This window comes from Macaca fascicularis, chromosome 1 (genome assembly GCF_037993035.2).
Source record: "Macaca fascicularis isolate 582-1 chromosome 1, T2T-MFA8v1.1".
NCBI lineage: Eukaryota > Metazoa > Chordata > Mammalia > Primates > Cercopithecidae > Macaca > Macaca fascicularis.
In genome coordinates, this window is record NC_088375.1 from 139,998,961 (window position 1) to 140,015,198 (window position 16,238).

At 41.0% G+C, this 16,238-nt stretch overlaps 1 protein-coding gene across 3 annotated transcripts in view; it reads right to left on the minus strand.

Moving 5' to 3' along the window:
* The window catches only part of ABCD3 (ATP binding cassette subfamily D member 3), a 101,363-nt gene extending 85,467 nt beyond the window's left edge, over positions 1–15,896 (minus strand). For 2 of the 3 annotated variants that reach the window (XM_065518560.2, XM_005542668.5), the window contains exon 1: positions 15,711–15,896. Coding sequence is in view for 1 of the 3 variants with exons in the window: in XM_005542668.5 (XP_005542725.1) it covers positions 15,711–15,820 (110 nt within the window). In the remaining 2 variants the exon portion in view is untranslated. Of the gene's footprint in view, positions 1–15,015 lie in introns of all 3 variants that reach the window. The other variant, XM_015432616.4, reaches the window with a different exon arrangement.
* Positions 15,897–16,238: the final 342 nt, after the last annotated feature.

Below are 16,238 nucleotides of genomic sequence, written 5' to 3' on the forward strand. Positions count from 1 at the left end.
TCCAGAAGAAGGTACTGCTATCATATGAATGACAGCGCCACACATTTTATTGTCCCTGAAGACCTTCCAGTGGGACAATATGTGGAAGGGGAAGACAGTAATTTTTTTTAATTAAGATTTTTTAAAATAAATTGCATGTAGCCTAAGTGTACAGTGTTTATAAAGTCTACAGTCGTGTGCAATAATACACTAGGCCTTCACATTCACTCATAACTCACTCAATGATTCACCCAGAGCAACTTCCAGTCCTGCAAGCTCCATTCATGGTAAGTACACCTTATACAGGTATACTGTTTTTGATCTTTTATACCATATTTTTACTGTACCTTTTCTATGTTAAGACATGTTTAAAGGCTGGGAGCAGTGGCTCATACCCGTAATCCCAGCACTTTTGGAGGCCAAAGTGGGTGGATCATTTGAGGCCAGGAGTTTGAGGCCAGCCTGGCCAACATTGCAAAACCCCATTTTCAACTAGAAAAAAAAAAATTATCAGGATGTGGTGGCCCACGCCTGTAGTCCCAGCTACAGGGGAGGCTCAGGCAGGAGAAACACTTGCGCCTGGCAGGTGGAGGCTGCAGTGAGCCAAGACTGTGCCATTGCACTAAAGCCTAGGCAACACAGCCAGACCCTGTCTAAAAAAAAGACATGTTTAGACAAAAAAAAAAAGACCATTGTGTTACAACTGCCTATAGTATTCAATACAGTAACATGCTGTACAGGTTTGTAGCCTAGGAGCAATACGCTGTACCATATACCATACAGCTTGGGTGTGTATATAGCATCTAGGTTTGTATAAGTGCACTCTGTGATATTCATACAACAATAAAATTGCTTAACTGGGCTGGGCGTGATGGCTCACGCCTGTAATCCCAGCACTTTGGGAGGCCAAGGCAGGTGGATCACCTGAGGTCAGGAATTTGAGACCCACCTGACCAAAATGGAGAAATCGTGTCTCTACTAAAAATACAAAATTAGCCAGGCAGGGTGGCGCATGCCTATAATCCCAGCTACTCGGGAGGCTGAGGCAGGAGAATCGCTTGAACCCGCAAGGTGGAGGATGCAGTGAGCTGAGATTGCACCACTGCATTCCAGGCTGGCCAACAAGAGTGAAACTCTGTCTAGAAAAAAAAAAAAAAGAAAAAAAAATTGCCTAACAATGCATTTCTCAGAACATATCTCCATTGTTAAGCAATGCATGACTTAATATAGTAAATAGAATTTTAATAATGAACTTCACTTTGTAATTTAATATAAAACCTTTCTTAACTCCTGAATGATTCTTGAGTTCTTTGAATCTAAATTCATTTGAAAGACTTTGATTTAAATGTTTTATTCTGCCTTTTACCTTCCACATGGTTAATTCGAACTTAAGGCCTCTCATAAGTAGATACCATTTTTACTTTTCTGATTCCTCACCTGTAAAATGAAGACAATAGAAAGAATTATTTCAAAAGATTGTTGTTAGGAATAAATGTAAAACACTTAGAACAATGTCTAAAATATGGTAAGTGTTCAATAAATACTTTATTTATAGTAATATCTCCAGCTTCGTGTCCTTGCAGTTCCTTCTCAAATGTAATTCCATTAACTCCATGTCTTTGTGCAAGCTGTTTTCCCTACCTGGAATACCTTTTATCCCTTAGCAAAACACTATATATTTCTTAAGATCAGGCTCAAATGTGAAACCCTCCCAGGTAACAACCAGAAGAATGAAACTGTATTCCTACCACAGGTCTAGTCATAGTTGTACAAATTTTCTATGCATTTGTAGTAATAGTGCCACAAGACTGGAGTTAGAAATAACGTTTATTTAATTTGGTATCTCAAAGCCTAGCCTACTGACATAGAGCACTCAACAGAACATACTGGATAAATGGTATTATTTCCTCATTCGTGTTTCCTCTAGCGGGGCAAGAGAGAATAGATATTTTCTTGAACCAGTCATAAAATACATACAGAAATGTATTCATCCAGCAACAGTTAAATTAGAAATTATATGATACTGAAGAAATGGGATCACCTCATTTATTCTGTCCTATGCTTGCTTCCTCCACCCCACTTCTTTACTAAACAACGTATCTTGGGCATTGTTGATGGGGGGGAAAAGTCACATGAGTCCTGCAGTTGATAATACCTTAAATCTAATTTCCTGATGCAACATAACTGTATTCATGGGTAAATAAAGAACTATATTTTAGTCCAGGCATGGCAGTTCACGCCTATAACTTCCTAACACTTTGGGATCCTATCTCTACAAAAAATTAAAATATCAGCCAGGCACGGTGCCGCACACCTATAGTTCCAGCTACTCGGGAGGCTGAGGTGGGAGGATCACTTGAGCCCAGGAGGTCAAGGCTGCAGTGAGGCATGATGGCACCATGTACTCCACCATGGGCCACAGAGCGAGCCTGTCTCAAAAAGCAACAACAAACCATATTTTAAATAAAATATTACCAGGGATGAACTAGAAATTTGGTGTAAAATGTTAAGATACGACATTCTCTCTTTCAATAGTCTACGAGTTTCTCAACAGCAAAACTCTTGTCTAATTTACTTTTTAGCTTAACATCTGAAAACCCAGCATCTGGTACATAGCGAGCACTTGACTTTGACTTGGTGGCATGATCTTTGGGTTGTTCTTTTTTTGAGTAGTTCATTGATTTCCACCTGCCTATCTCAGGCCAAGCTACTTTCTCCAGCCCTCATTCTGGAAAGAGGAAAAAAATCTGATTTTATCTCAAATTCTTCTTTTTTGCATTTTTCTTAGCCACACCTCCAAGATAAACTGAAGAATGGCAACAACAATGAATTTTTAGTCAGAAGTTTGAGTTTCATGCAAGCTGATATGCAGTATTTTTATAGGCAAGATAAAAGTATGCACAGTAAAAAGGAAATACACATTCAAATTTCAGAGAAGTTAAAATGTGAAAAGAGAGGCTAAAATGTAAAAAAAGTGCATCTTAGATTCAATAAAATATGACACTAATGATAAACACTAGAAAAAGTGTTTTCTCCCTGCCTTCTTCTAGTTATTCAAATTTCCATAGTGTATATTTAACTTTGATAATGCAAAAATGTTTAATTTTTAAAATTAAAGTTGCATTTAATTTTAAAACAGCTTTTTAGGTATAGGCCTACTCACTAAATTAACAAACATTTACAGAATTGTTGTTCTTATCCTCTGAGACACTATGTGTTAGTCTGTTTTCACCCTGCTGATAAAGACATACCCGAGCCTGGGCAATTTAAAAAAGAGGTTTAATTAGACTCACAGTTCCACGTGGCTGGGGAGGCTTCACAATCACAGCAGAAGGCAAGGCAAGTCATACTTTATGTGGATGGTGGCAGACAAAAAGAGCTTGCACAGGGGAACTCCTCTTTATAAAACCATCAGGTCGCACGGAACTTATTCACTATCACTAGAATAGCACAGGAAAGACCTGCCCCCATGATTCAAATACCTCCCACCTACCCCTCCTACAATACTGGGAATTCAAGATGAGATTTAGGTGGGGACACAGCCAAACCATATCATTCCAACCTGGCCCCTCCCAAATCTCATGTCCTCACATTTCAAAACCAATCATGCCTTCCCAACAGTCCCCCAAAGTCTTAATTCATTTCAGCATTAACTCAAAAGTCCACAGTCCAAAGTCTCATCCGAGACCTGCCCATTAGCCTGCAAAATCAAAAGCAAGTTAGTTGCTTCCTACATATAATGGGGGTACAGGCATTGGGTAAATACAGCGATTCCAAATGGAAGAAATTGGCCAAAACAAAGGGGCTATAAGTTCAGAATCTGGCAGGGCCGTCAAATCTTAAAGTACTAAAATGATCTCCTTTGACTCCATGTCTCACATACAGGTCACACTGATGCAAGAGCTAGGTTCCCATAGTCTGGGACAGCTCTGCCCCTATGGCTTTGCTGGGTACAGCCTCCCTCCTGGCTGCTTTCACAGGTTGGCGTTGAATGTTTAGTTTTCCCAGGCACAGTGCAAGCCGCTGGTGGAGCTACCCTTTTGGAGTCTGGAAGACAGAGGCCCTCTTCTCATGGCTCCACTAGGTGGTGCCCCAGCAGGGATTCTGTGTGGGGGCTCCAACCTCACTTTCCCTTCCACACTGCCCCAGCAGAGGTTCTCCATGCGGGCCCCACCCCTGCAGCAAACTTCTGCATGGGCATCCAGCCATTTTCACACATCCTCTGAAATCTAGGCAGAGGTTCCCAAACCCAATTCTTCACTTCTGTGCACTTGCAGGCTCAACACCACGTGGAAGCTGCCAAGGCTTGGGGCTTACACCCTCTGAAGCCATGGCCTGAGCTGTACCTTGGCCCCTTTTAGTCACAGCTGGAGGAGCTGGGATGCAGGGGACCAAGTCCCTAGACTGCACACAGCAGAGGGACCCTGGGACCAGCCCACGAAACCAATTTTTCCTCCTAAACATCCAGGTCTGTGATGGGAGGGGCTGCCACAAAGGTTCTCTGACATGCCCTGGAGACATTTTCCCCATTGTCTTGGTGATTAACATTTGGCTCCTCATTACTTATGCAAATTTCTGCAGCTGGCTTGAATTTCCTCTCAGAAAATGGGTTATTCTTTTCTATCCTATTGTCAGGCTGCAAATTTTCTGAACTTACATGCTCTGCTTCCCTTATAAAACTGAATGCCTTTAACAGCACCCAAGCCACCTCTTGAATGCTTTGCTGCTTAGAAATTTCTTCCGCCAGACACCCTAAATCATCTCTCTCAAGTTCAAAGTTCCACAAATCTCTAAGACAGGGGCAAAATGCTGACGGTCTCTTTGCTAGAACATACCAAGAGTCACCTTTGCTCCAGTTCCCAACAAGTTTCTCATCTCCATCTGAGACTACCTCAGCCTGGACCTTATTGTTCATATCACTATCAGCATTTTTGTCAAAGCCATTCAGCAAGTCTCTAGGGAGTTCCAAATTTTCCCATATTTTCCTGTCTTCTGAGCCCTCCAAACTGTTCCAACCTCTGCCTATTACCCAGTTCCAAAGTCGCTTCCACATTTTCAGGTATCTTTTCAGCAACGCCCCACTCTACTTGTACCAATTTTCCATATTAGTCTGTTTTCATGCTGCTGATAAAGACATACCCAAGACTGGGCAATTTACAAAAGAAAGAGGTTTAACTGGACTCACAGTTCCATGTGGCTGGGGAGGTCTCACAATGCTGGTGAAAGGCAAAGAGAAGCAAGTCACATCTTATGTGGATGGCGGCAGGCAAAAAGAGCTTGTACAGGAGAACTCCTCTTTATAAAACCATTAGCTCTCATAAGACTTATTCACTATCACGAGAACAGCATGGGAAAGACCTGCCCCCATGATTCAGTTACCTCCCACCAGTCCCTTCCACAAGGGACCATATCATACTACGTCTCATGTTGCTTACTTCATACATTTAAGAAACTGTATAAATATTTTTTAAATAGTGACATGCAATGATACATTACATATATATATCACATATATGATATCAACATAACATGCTGACTACATTATTATTTACCTAGAGCAGTTGCCTCATTCTACACAGTGCTTTTTAACGCCAATAGATGTATTAATAAAGTATTAAAGTCAAAATAATTTCAGCATAGAGTAAATCATACAATCCACTTTTATGTCATAATAGTACCATTATAGTGGTGAGACGGCTACATCTATTTACAAATATCAAACTAGCTGACTATGCTTTGATGAGCTTTATTTTCAATTTTATACTTTATTAACTTAACTGCATTCACTCAGGCCTGCTAATCTAGCAAACCGATAAGAAAGGTATGTTTAAAAACAAAAACACTTTTCCATTTCTCAATCTTGTGGCAAAAAAAAACCAAAAAATAAACAAAACACCTTTCAGCATACTCCTTCTATTTTACCTAAGAAGGCTTCAAACCATCTTAATATTTATAATAGTTTCCATTGCATCACATAAATAGCAGTTATCCAAAGAATTTTATTCTTAAGTTTATAGAAGGCTATATTCTTGACAGAGATGCCTAAAACAAAAGTGACTTACCCTTAAAAAGAATATGATGAAAGCCATGTTCTAAGCAAGGGCCTGATGCCTAATTTTATGTAGAAATAATACAAATGCCATTTCAAACAACAGTTACATAAAAATCTTTCGAAAAGAAATAACAGGGCCAAGCACAGTGGCTCATGCCTGTAATCCTGAAACTTTTGGGAGAACAAGGCGGCAGATTGCTTGGAGGCTAGAAACTCGAGACTAGCCTGGTCAACACAGTGAAATACCATTTCCCATAAAATTGTATTTCATTTAGCATATATAATTCCAAAGAAAATGCAGGAAGATCCTATCTTTTTCCTTCATAATTCAAGTTCATATTACATTGAAACAGATTAGAAGGTGATGATATTCATCAGGTCATGGATGAGTGTGATGTTGATCCTGGGAAAAAAAATGACAACTTACTTATCTAAATGGGCAGTATGGCATGGGTACTTAGAAAGAAGTGGTAAATTTTAGGAGCAAATATGAATTCACCAAAAAATTATGTCAGACTAAGGTCATTCTTTTCTTTGAAAGGGATCATGAACTTTTTGTAAATTTTGTTCACTATGCTACAAGGCATTTGATGATAAACAAAATCAGAGTTTCTGCCCTTTCCATGTAAGAGACCAAGGCCACATACAGTTCTAACGGCTATCTTCACACCTCTATGACCAGGAAAGAAAGCCCCTTCCCCACACCAGCTCCAGCAGAAATATCCCAAAAGAGGATTCTGGCCCAGTATGGATCAGGTTATGGATACTGTCAGAAAGCCAGGTCTACTATCAGAAGGAAATGTGTGAAAAGGTGCTGGTAAGTTAAAGATGAGAGCCAATACAATAACCAAAGGGTGTTAATTAATAGAAAGATTATAGTGGTGTAAACATACTGTTCTATACTCAGTCCTGCCCAATCAGTTTTTTAAGTTTCTTAGGAAAACATACAGAAGGAATAGTAATTAATTGTGCTGATCAAAAAGTTTCAGAGGGAAGAAGTAATGTGTCCAACCAAAAATAAGTATAAAGACCTGCACCCAGGTTTTAAAAAAAAAAAATCAGGCTGGCCGCGGTGGCTCACACCTGTAATCCCAGCACTTTGGGAGGTCAAGGCGGGCAGATCACCTGAAGTCAGGAGTTCAAGACCAGTCAACATGGTAAAAACCCATTTCTACTAAAAATACAATAAAATTAGCTGGGTGTGGTAGCAGTTGCCTGTAATCCCAGCTACTCGGGAGGCTGAGGCAAGAGAATCACTTGAACCCGGGAGTCGGAGGTTGCAGTAAGCCAAATTTGCACCACTGCACTCCAGACTGGGTGACAGAGAGGGACTCCATCTCAAAAAAAAAAATCAAACACATCAAGATGAGGAGGGGGAAAGAAACATTGTGTAAGCTAAATACAAGTGAAAAATATCTGAGTCATAAAAATGAACGTAACTTCATGCTATTTTAATGAAAGCTTAACATCTTAGGATCTTTAATGAAAGCTTAGGGCAAGGCAGGTCACAGTTCTTTTCTAGTGTGTCAGTGAGAAGACACTTTGAATGCTGGATTCCATTTAGCACTGCCTCTTTAAAAGGTGGAGAAATAAAGACTGTCATATTCAGGAAGCAATAACTGAAAAAATACAGAAACCTAAAAACCATGTCACATAAAACTAACTTGAGATACTTTCCAACTCTGAAAGTAAATGATTCTATCAATTGAAAAAGGCTTCTTTCGGGAGATTGTCATGGGTATATCTGAGGAAATTAGGAAGGCTCGGGAGGTTTTAAGAAGCTAACAATGGTATGTTTTGTTGTCCTTTTAGTTTTCTCTTAGCAAGCATAGGAATGAGAGCTACCTTTTATTTACTGAGCACTGGGTAAGATATTTTCTCCATTAATCCTCACTTAACTGCTGAGTGAGTGAGTAAATACTACTATCTCTGTTCTACTGAGGTTCAGAAAGGTTAAGTAAATTGACCAAGGTCACAGATCTGGCAAATGGCTAACTGAAAAATTGAACCCATATCTGACTCTAAAGACTATTCTTTAACACTATGCCAAACTGCCTCCATAATAAACATCAAGTTGCTGCATATAAAAATGTTCATTTTTGCAAATTATAAAATACATGCAAATTAAAATAATCTTTCAAGACTATTTTGCATCTCTAAAGTAGAAAAAAATTTAAATATCCCCTAATGATGAGTAGGTAATTAAGTTAGCATTCATTCATAGTATTGCAAATTGGCACAACTCATGAAAAGTAATACATCAACCTGTGTAGTTTAAGAATACCCATGGTTTCCACAAACACTAAGGAAATTCATAAGCCTCCATTCATTAATCCTATTTCTGGCAACTTATTCCCAGGAAGTTATTTGGCAGAGATGAAAATGTTCACTTGCAAAAATACACAGTATAATCCATAAAAATTCCAGAGGCAGTCTAGATGCTCAATAGCTAACAGTAAAATAAATTAAGATATAGCCACACAGAGGAATATTTATATATTTCTTTAAAAGTATAGTTATGAAAGTCATGTATAGGGAAATATAGGAAAGAGGTATGCTTTAAATGAAAATAGCAAAACATGTACATTATAACTATGTAAAAAATGCACATAAATACAGAATAAAAGGAAATAAAAATAAAACAATTATGTGTATTATGGTTATAACATTATGAATGATTTTTAATTTTCTTAAATTGTCTTTAATGTTTACACTTTATTAACTGTCAAAAGCAGGTGATGATAATGATAGCATTTTTTTAAGTTTCTGAGACTTGCTTTACCTGTACATATAGGGGGTATAAGTGGTCCAGCTCCTAAAGAGCTCATAAATACACTAAAGATAACATTTACATTTGTAGCAAAAAGAATTTGTTATTTAAAACGATAGTAACCACAGCCCCCAAGAAATGAGCATCTCATTTGTTGTTGTAGAGTCAAACAAGTATGAGTGTCTACTATATATGTCAGTCACGGTTCTAGTCACTGGGGCTATAACTGTGAACAAAACAGACAAAAATTCTTGCCCTTGTGGAACTTACATGCTAGCAGTATGTATATACTGCAAACATATACAAAAGACAAGATAAATATGTAAAATATATAGCATATTTTATAGTGATAAGTACTAAGGAGAAAAGTAAAGCCAGGAAGGTAGACAGGATGTTACTTTAAATTGAGTGGCAGGGGCCAGGCACAGTGGTTCCTGCCTGTAAGCCCAGCACTTTAGGAGGCTGAGGTGGGAGAATCACTTGAGCCCAGGAATTCTAGACCAGCCTGGGCAACAAAATGTGACCTTGTCTCTACAAAAAATAATATTAGCCAGGTGTGGTGGCGTGTGGCTGTAGTCCTAGCTACTTGTGAGGCTGAGGTAGGAGGACTGTTTGAGCCTAGGAGGCAAAGGCTGCAATGAGCCAAGATTGTGCCATTGCACTCCAGCATGGGTGACGGAGTGAGACCCCGTCTCTAAATAAATAAATAAATAAAAATAAATTGAATGGCAATAGAAGGTCTCACTAAAAAGATGTCTGAGAAAAGACTGAAAGAGCACAGAGAGTAAGCAATGTAAGTATCTGAGGAAAGAGCACTTCAGGCAGGGGAAACAGCAAGTACAAAAGCCTTGAAATAGAATGCCTACCCAAGGATGCCAATGTGCCAATAACAGGTACACACAATTAATTAAACAACCTGTACTCAGTTCTCCCTAGCAGACCACAGATAGCTCCACAGTCCTCAGAACATTGCTCTGGGTCTGATCTGCCTCAGTTGGGTTCAGTACACAGCTACTTTGGCTGGCAAATTCTTCAGTGCTTTTTTTTTCCATCCAAGGTTGCTTAAGCATCTCTTTTCTATTTTGAGGATCCAAACCGGGCCAGCCCATATAACATCTACTCATGGGTCACTGTAAGGGTCTCAAGCAGCCCTAACCCCTCACATGACTCATGCTTGTACTGTGCAAAACACCCAGTGTGCCTGTGAAACTGAGAAAAGTGAAGCCAGCCCCTTCTAGAGCTTGATTGGAATGGGGGCAGATTTAGGGAAGGAAAGCTGAATTTTGAAGTTTGCAGGAAAGTTGTAGAGGAGTTAGCAGTAAGGTAGTGCAGGGAGTAAGAAGCTACAGATATAAGGACACCCAATGGGTAAAGAAAGGCCCAGCAGCAGGCCACAGGGCTGAGACTCAGGACAAAAAAAAAGTCAAGAAATTTCCAGTGTGGGAATGTCCAAGAAACTTCTAAATAAAAGCATTTAAGTTGTTCACTATTCTGGGATATAATCCCTACCACTCCTCCCAAATTTTCAATAAAGCCCTATTATAAATATCTGCTTTGTGACTGATTCTTTAGAGAAATCAAGGCAGACACCAAAGAGACAGGCTCAAGAGACAAGATATAAGTACCTTCTCAAATAGAGCAGAAAATGCTCCAAAGGAAGTGAAGTAAGGTGTCACTAAGAGAAACACAAGCTCCCTGAAATTCCTCAGAAATATTTAGGAGAGGAAACTGTGTTCCCACCATTTACAGATGGGGGCTTTTAAAAGCAGGAAAATCACCCCATAAGCAGGTGGATTTTGGTATACCTAGCTAGATTATACCCAGTCAAGCAATGAATAGGTAAAATAATAAAGGGATTTAAATGCATGCTTCAGAAATTTTAAAAGAGGTGATCATCATTTAGATCATCTAGAGTAGCTAAATAACACTTCATGGATGCCTTCAAGGATGACAAGAGTAGGAGAACAGGGATATCACAGAAAGATATTCCAGGTATGAGTAACAGCATGAATAAAGCTCCAAAGCCAAAAATGAGTGTGGCCTGTTCAAAGAACAGTGTAGAAACTGGCCTATTTGGAACAGAGAGTACCCGTTGGCAGGCAATGGCATATAAGATTAGCCAGGTAAAATGAGACCAGATTGAGGGAGGCTCTGAAATCCAAGATGAGAAATCTGAACTTTATTTGACAAGCACTGATAAGCAGCGAAAGAAACTGCTTTGTTCTGTTCTGCTTTTTGAAGATAATAAAATACTGTGGCTATACAGACAGGTAGCATTCCCTGTCTTCTAAAATTGGCCCACTGATTTCCCACTCCCCAGGTCAGGTTATATATGCTCAGGTACACATTACTTCTGAAAAAAGAATGTTTCTGTTCATGTTGGTACCAGGCATCTCCAACTGCCTGTCAATTACCCTTAAAAGTTCAACTATCTTATGTCATTTATCCTCTCCATAAACACTGTTTAACCCATGACATAGCCAAACTAGGGAATTAAAGATGACTCAGTTCATGCCCTTAAGAAACTTAGGATCTGATGTAGGCAAAAGCCAAGAAAACAAACTAATACAATACAGAGTGGTAAGTGCCAAAGTAAGGGATTCCTAGAGCAGTAGTCTCCAACCTTTTTGGCACCAGGGACCAGTTTTGCAGAAGACAATTTTTCCACAAATTGGAGTTGGGGTGGGGGATGGTTTCAGAATGAAACTGTTCCACCTCAGATCATCAGGCATTAGATTCTCATAAGAAGTGTGCAACCTAGATCCCTCACCATGTGCAGTTCAAAACAGGTTCACGCTCCTAAGAGAATCTAACGCCGCTGCTGATCTGACAGGAGGCGGAGCTCAGGTGGTAATGCTCGCTTGCACAGGCAGTGTGGCTGGGTCCTAACAGGCCACCAACCTGTACCAGTCCACAGCCCGGGCGTTAGGGACCCATGGCCTACAGTATCATAAAAGCAGAGGACACTTACATCAGTTTGGAGATCAGAAAAAGATAGAAAACACCTAAGACAAAGTGTTGACTGAGTCTTGAAGAAAAAGAAGTATCAGCTGGGCAAGGTGGCTCACGCCTGTAATCTGCCCACCACTGAGGTGGGCAGACTGCTTGAACTCAGGAGTTCCAGACTAGCCCAGGAAACATGGTGAAAGTCTGTCTCTACAAAAAATACAAAAAAATTAGCCAGGCGTGGTGGCAGGCACCTGTGGTCCCAGCTATTATACTTTGGAGGCTGAGATGGGAGGACTGCTTCAGCCCAGCAGGCAGAGGTCGCAGTGGGCAGTGACCACTCCAGCCAGAGCGAAAGAGACAGACCCTGTCTCAAATATATAAATAAATAAATATCAGAACACGAGGAGACATAGTGGGGATGACAGTGATTGCAATCGGACTGCAAAGGCTAGGCAGAGACTGTCATACTTAGAGACTACAAGTTAATTCCTTATGGCTGGATGAGTGGGAAAAGTAGGCAAGGACCATAACATGAATACAGAAAGTTTGTATTTTAGAGTAGATGAATGATTTTAATGAAGGAATATTACGATCATATCTGAGCTTCTTAAAAAGAGCTCCAGTGCCAGTGGCAGATGGATTGAAAGGGCACCACAAAGTTTCTTCCTATCATAAATGCAACAAAAATCTGATAAAGGATGCTGTAACAGTCACTTTATTCCAGTTATCCACTCCTACCCTCTTTCTAGGCTTAACGCACATCCTTCATGAAGCCTTCCCCAACCCTTTCCAAACACATTAATCTTGTCTTTCTCAGAACTTCTAACACACGTCTACTTGTACATTTCTTTCTCCTATCAGTGTTTAAGTTTCTCTTCCCTAACAAGAAGGTAAGCTCCCTGAGAAAACAACTCATATATTTCTGTAATACACACACACACACACACACACACACACACACACACACACACATCTTACAGCTCCCAGCATAGTAAAATAACATTCTGAAATAGACACTTCCTTTAAATAGCCCTCTTTATCCATGAGTAAAAAGATTCTGCTTTCCCCATAAATAATAAAATAAAATGTAAGATTAGGCAAACGAAGGTGAAAAGTTAGCAGAGCAGTGGTGGGATCAGGAGTGAATACCAGGTGATCAGGAATGAATACAAGGGAACTTTCTGGGGAGAAGGAAATGTTCTAATTTGTCATAGGGATGTGTTACAGTGTATTCATTTGTCTAAAAAAATGTATAACTAAGATTTGTACATTTCAATGTATATAAATTTTATCTAAAAAAAAATATAAAAATAAGGGGTGAGAGGCAGGTTGATATAGATGAAACAGGAATATAGAATGTTGCTGGTACCCCTTGGGTAAAGTGTATTGGGCAATCCTTGTATTATCCTATTTACTTTTTATACGTGTGAAATTTTCCACAATAAAAGGTCAGAAACACACACACATATGAGATTTAACTAAGTGAAAAAAATTACATCAACGAAAATTAAAAATAATGCAGAACACTTAATTACTCATTCTCCTAATGTTTGGAACAATGTTACACTGTAACTTTTAAAGTGATTTTTACTAGCTCTATTATCTGTCCAATTTTAAGGAAATACATAATCTAAAACCAACCTACTATTAACAACATAGACAAAAGAAGGCCAAGTAGCCACAGTTTCCTTAATTAAGCATCAGATATTAAAATTAATTAGTTCTGTTGCCAAAGGTATTCAAAAGGCCAGTCAAATATAAAGTTAGAATCCTCTAATCTTCAAACTGTGATACCAAAGGTGGTGACTGAAAGATGTTCATAAGATTCTGGAAGTATAATATCTACAAAAATACACTCAATACCATTTTTAATGGTTTCAAAATAGTTCAATCATTTCATCTCAACAATTTAAACTTCACAATTCTCTGCTCAGAATCTGCAATCTCCTCCAACAAAATAATGTGTAAAATAGAGGTTTTCCCCACTCATCCCAATGCAAAAGACTAATAATAATCTTTTGTTCAGTACATCTCCTGCTAAATAATTTAATCCCCACAAAAGCTCATAACATTTCTCAAAAAAAAAAGGTTTTTTTAGGCATTTTACAATGGCAAATGAGCAGCTAAAATTATTTAATAAGACAAATTCTATTATATTATTTTACTTCTATCACTACTGTTTCCCATTAGATTATGTTCAAAATTTCCCTTACCAATTATCTACGGTCTTATAAACTGGTTTGTAGTTAGGTGGACTGTGACTGGATGGGGGATGAGAATTTCTGGGGCGCTAATAATGTTCTGTTTCTTGATCTGGGTGCTGATTACACGGGTGTGTTCTACTTGTAAAAATTCTTCAAGCTCTACACTTATGTGTACTATATGTATGTGACATGTATGTGATACTATATCACATATACATATAAATGCGATACTTCAGTAAAGAAGTTTCTTTTTAAAAAATTATAAAAGTAATCCAGAACTGGCAGGGCCGTCCTCGAGTCCCCTCCTACATAGTAAAACACTTGTTCTATGCCCTGAAACACTTCTTTGCAAAAACAGAATTCAAGTTAAAGGACCTAACATCTTCTTTCTACCGGCATGTTCCCAGGTAACAAGTAACTTCTATTTGCAACTGGGAGTTTATACAAACCAACAGAAAAACTTGCTTTATATTTTCCCAAATTAATCCTTTTAAAATCAAACTGAATAGAAGAAAAATGAGTAAGCGCTTTATTGCCCAGCCTATGCTGCAAATCATTTTCAACTCTGTTAAATGGATGTAGGAAGGAAAAGAAAGATCATCACTTCAGACTCTAGTAAGATAAAAACAGAAGGCGGCTAGAAAGAACTTAATGGAAAGGGTACTATAAACTAGAAGTCTACTTGTCAGTGTTTTAGTGCAAATTTTACTACTAATTAGATATTGTAGGCAAATCAAACCTGGGAGGAAACAGTACCTGCTCAGAGGAATGAATAAAATTAAATTCATGAAAGTAGTATGTCAAGATTTAATACGAAATATTCAATGACTGGCAAGAACGCTTGGGAAGTAGCCTTTTCTCATTCACTTGTCCAGCAAATAAAAATTGTATGTATGTGACATACATACCTGTATGTCACAACCATAATTCAGCTCTCTTTTTTCCTTTCTCTGATCTGATAGCCTCCTAAAGTTAAATCTACGTAATGAAATTCTCTCGCGGTGGAAGCAGTGGAGTGTCATTAAAAAGGAGCTTGATCCTCACCTAAAGCACACTCTCACCTTTCACCTACAGAGCCCTCTAAGTCCGACAGACCCGATCCAGCCTTTCCGGGATGAAATGCCAGGGCGTTCACCGACCAAAGGGTTCACCGACTCCAAGGGGTCACCACTTTAGATGGCAATCTTGCCAAGTGGACCGGGAATAGTTTCACAGGAGCCACCCTCGCGACTTTCAACAGCAGTTACTCTGGAATCGAGCCAAACCTCGTCCAAGTGACTTAAACACCAGCCTCCAGCCTGGCGAATCCAATCCCCATCCTCAATCACACATCCACGTCCCCAAAACAAATCCTTCACGGTCTGTCTGGAGATGAGATGGCAAAACCAGAACACACCCAGAAAGTTGACACAGAAGGGGGTGATGTCGGGAAGGGGGTGGGGGACACACCGTGTCCCCCTCCCACCCCCAACTGGAGGCTGCTGTCTGGGGGCTGGTTGGACGCCGGTTCGCCCGCGGGCGCAGAATTCGCACTCCCGGGGTGGAGCGAGGTCGCCGGACAGGCCGGCTGGGATCGATGCTGTCGCGGCGGGGACTCGCGGACACCCTGACATTGGAGCCCCATGGCAGTCGCGGTCGGCCCTCTCTCCGCCTCACCCCGTCGGGCAAAGGGACCGGTCCGCCGGGCGGGGAGGGAGACCGCGCGGGGAGCGACCGCTCGGGCCCGGGAAGGCGGCTCGGCTACGGGCCTTCTTACCCGTGCAGGCCGAGGGCGCGGCGCCGCTTGTGGAGCAGGCAGAGTAGCAGGAACGCGGCACCAGCTAGCGAGGAGTTTCGCGCCGTCAAGTACTTGCTGAAGGCCGCCATGGCACTGCCGGTACGAGACAGCCGGCGGAGGGGACGCGGCGGCGGATACCTTAGCGCAGGAAGCGCGGGGGAGACTGGGAGGAGAGCAGAGGGCGGGGCCGGCCGCGCAGGACCGCCCCCTGGCGCGCGCCGCCGCGCCGCCCGCGCTCTGGAGCCCACTTTGTACTTCGGCTCGGCGGGAGCGCGCCTGGCAGCCTCCGAGGGCGGAACAATTCCCGGGACGCGCTCTGCGCACGCGCGGACCCCCTCAGGGTCTCCGGAAACGCGGCGCGGAGGCGCTGTTGCTACTCAGCCCTGCGAGGCGTCAGTGCTGCCCCTCCCTCACCCCTACTCTCCCACCCTTCGCGCGCACACCCCGTCTTTCACAAGAACTGGATGAGCGGGCCCGGCCTGCACCGAGGACCTAGTGGGCCCTGCC